The 3,647-nt window shown below is 50.5% G+C and overlaps 1 protein-coding gene across 1 annotated transcript; it reads left to right on the top strand.

The window, feature by feature from the left end:
* Positions 1 to 473: 473 nt before the first annotated feature.
* EMWEY_00023540 (hypothetical protein, conserved) lies at positions 474 to 2,114 on the top strand (the record flags this gene model as incomplete). Its single annotated transcript, XM_013480814.1, has 1 exon — positions 474 to 2,114. The coding sequence occupies one exon, from the start codon at positions 474 to 476 to the stop codon at positions 2,112 to 2,114; it is 1,641 nt and encodes a 546-aa protein (XP_013336268.1).
* Between the last annotated feature and the right edge of the window lie 1,533 nt (positions 2,115 to 3,647).

Genomic DNA, 3,647 nt, shown 5'->3' with positions numbered 1-3,647 from the left:
TTACATTTGATATGATAAAACACTTTCTGCAGGGCACTCTAAAAGGCCTGTCGTTTGTTGCAGACATTTAGTGGAACAGTTGTTCATAACACGTGCATGTGTTCTATGAAGAGGGCGAGCGGTGCAACGTTGGTCCCAGGGAATCCCGAGCCTTCTGGAAAGTGCTTCGTGGCAACCTTGCGGTTGGCTGCCTCTCCTCTGTCGTAGCTCCCACATGCTGAACCTGAAGAGTTTCATTTAAGAGTGTTTTAAATCCTTTGTACCTTCTAGGGCACAGCACTTTCTTGTTCCGTGGTCATTCCAGCGGTCTGTTCTAGTCCGGCGTTTAGCATGGGGCGGCTGAGCTGCGACGAACCCAAGGGAGATATCGGCTTATAAGGCTGTAACCACTTTCATTCAGGCAGTTCTGTTGTATGCCGATTTAGTGCTGTTTGCTCCAAGGTTGGTAGTGTAGCGTGCTTGTGTGGACAGCGATGGATGGGCCACTCGAGCCTCGTCTTGCAGCGAACGTTGGCCAGGAAGCGGTAGAAGCGGAAGCTATTGTGACACCCAAAAGTGGGTTGTCTAGTTCAGAGGACCGGGTTTCTTCAGGTGGCAAGCAGGGTTCATCTGGTAGGCGAAACAAGTCTACGACGGAGGGGTTGGGGCGTGTTTTTCTCCCATGTGTAATCGTGGCATTCATAACCGGTGTATTATTAGGCACACAGCTGCCTCTCGAACGGATTCGGCGCAGTTTCCCATTTCATACTTCTCCCTTAAGGGAGCACAAAGAGCAGCAGCTTCTTTTGGAGGCACCTCCCCCTCCACCGTCCCTGGCACGGGGCCCCGTCCAAGATGAAGTTGCACCGGGAGCCACCGAAGTGGACGATGCTACTCTTTCACCCGCATCGCAGCTGCCGCCCTACGATCAATGGGGTTTACCGTTCCTTCATCATTTTGAGCAGACGCTGCCGCCTGAGTTGAAACGCGGCAAGGAGGAAATTGCTACTTTACTGCGCGAGTCGTGCTCGAGCAAGCCTGAAACCAGCCTTTTCTCACATACAATCGCACGAAAAGCTGCCAGTGTCCTTTCAGCAGGAACGATGGACAATTTGGTTGGGATTGCTATCACTCTACGTGAAGTTGAGCCAATAAAGCCCAACGGGGAAGAAACCACGCACGCACCACGCTCAGTGCTTATAAGAGGAATTCTGAGCGTCGGGTATCCGAGTATAGTGATGGAAGTAGAGGATACAGAAACTGGGAATATGTATTCAATGCGGATGCGAGTGTTTTCTGCAGCAGGCGTTCAGAGTGTCATAGAAGAAGCGAAACTTTTGGCCTCGGCGCAACGCTGGGCGGACTCGGAGGAGAGTATTGCAAGACAGGCGTCATGCGGCATTCCGGCTCATTTGGTGGCAAAGCAGAAAGGCTTTGCCATTCCTTTGTTTGTCGGCAATCTTGCAAACATGCCCAAGGTTACATTGCACGGGGGTTTCTACTTCTTCAGCCGTGTGCAGATCTTCGGCAGGCTGCACGGAGAATTCCGCTTTGGCTCTCTCGTTACAGCCAACCTTTCTATGCATGCAAAGGAGTACATGGGTCGTCGTTTGGTGCAAACAGTTCTTAAACTGCAGCAGGCACTACTGAGCCACAATAACCTTGACTGGACGAGCATATATGCCCTTCCAGACGGCTCATTTCTTTTGGGTGGCTTCGATAGTTGCATTCCTTTCGGGCAAGCGATTGGAGTACACATAAGGCTTTCTGGGAAGCACGTAGAGCCAACCCTGCGAATTCAAGAAAACTTGTATGCAGAAAGTGCTGTTCCCCAGGCTAATAGTGACCTTTGGTCCCTAGGAATGCTCCTTTACGAGTTGTTCACAGGCGGCAGCGTCCCGTACACAGAAGATGAAGCCGACTACGCAGAGCACGGATTGAAAATGTCCAAATACCTCATCGACAGTGAAGTGGATCCTGTAGAACTTGTACTTGAACTGAATGAAGCGAACTGCCCCCCCCGATGGGTACAACTCATTCTCAGGCTGCTGCATCCTGTTAGAGGCACAAGAATAACGGCCTGGGGAATTCTCATGGAGTTTCCTGACCTCACAGAGCATCACTTGCCAAGGTAGCTCTACGGTGCATACCGCTTTTCCGTCATCGTTCGATGCCAAAGGGAAATGTAACTTACCGAAAATGGAAAGAGCACTCGGTGCCCAGAATCATTTACGCCAGTTACTGCTCCGGAAGACACCACCAATGGGACTCTTTGGTGCCTATATGGGGGTCGGAAATATTGACATACAACAGTCTCATGGGGTTTCCCAACCACGTAGACCATCGGCAGCCATCGTAGCTAGAGGGTCCTTGGCCTTCTGCTCTCATCTTCTGGTGCTATGCGAAAGCTTATTTTGGAGGTACACCCTTTTGGCCTGTGTATAAGCCGATATATGCTGAGGAAATTTTGTTAAACTCGGAAGCAGCCGCATACGAAAGCAGCTACTCCGTGCATGTATATTTCTGTGTTACCATTATTTGCCTACAGCTGTCGAGATGGGCGGCATTGCGTATGCTACGGGTTTTGCTCAAAGACTTTGTTTCCTGCCCTTGCACTGCCCGTGCAGCTAACCAGACTGTAAGCTCTCAGCATGGGGACGGTGGGAGTCAGTAACCAATATCCGACAGTCCTGTGGATTCTTAAGAGACTGTCGAATTGTGTCACAACGTTCTGCTTCTTCTCAAAGCAGCGTGCCGATTCGGCGTATTTTTCGCATAACACGTGTGCATTTCTGCAGTGGTTGCACTGCACCAACTACACGAAAGCGAGGAATAGATAGCCCAAGAATTCTATCAAGCATTGCCAACTGCAACGCATGTGAACCCTACGAAAGACGTAGCTGACGTAGCGCTTACAGGGAGGCGCGGTAAAAGTTGGACCGCTGGTTTGGAAGTGGCGGAGTGTTCAGGAGCAGCAACCAACCAGTTGATATGCAGGATAGACAACAATCAAGATTTGCTGCAGGGAAAACAGCTCTCAGGACAGCTGCAAAGACGGGCAGGCAGACCAAATTTACGTCTCACTTCTGGCTTCTGTTCCTTTGTATAGGCCGTTGACAAGACAATTTAATTAATGGTTAGCGCAAAACTTGGAATCTTCTTAGTAGACCCAGCGGTAATCATTTGCCGCGCCTCCCTGCAAGGCCTACGTTATCTATTTTACAGATAAGCGTGTATGATCCTTGTTCACTGTGACACGACACAATTCCTAGAGGACCTGTATTAGCACGAGCTCGGGGAACGGGGTGCTTCCTGGAGGCATCCCAGCCAGTGTGCTGCATGAGCAGCTCCTACGTATATACACGCGCGTTGGAGATACCCCTGCACACTAAAACGTCCCATATGTACCAAGCATTCCAACAGCACTCGAAGCGTTTCGAACCCATGGGACAGCAGCCACTGCTCTACACTCAATGACGAAGGCTTCACTTAAGAATGAAAGGTAAGAAGACGAAAAACTTGCATGGACTATAACAATGCATCATTAGGCCCTGTTGTGTACTGCGCGTTGTTCCGTTACAGTGCCTCCAATTGACTCCCACGCCGTAGCTTGTGGGGTTGCCTGTTGGCGGCGCTCGCCCGTTCAACGCCAACCAACAGTCGGAGTG

This window comes from Eimeria maxima, genomic scaffold (genome assembly GCF_000499605.1).
Source record: "Eimeria maxima Weybridge genomic scaffold, Emw_scaff237, whole genome shotgun sequence".
In the NCBI taxonomy this organism is placed as follows: domain Eukaryota; phylum Apicomplexa; class Conoidasida; order Eucoccidiorida; family Eimeriidae; genus Eimeria; species Eimeria maxima.
The sequence above is the reverse complement of the archived record's forward strand: the minus strand, read 5'-3'. Positions and strand labels throughout refer to the sequence as shown.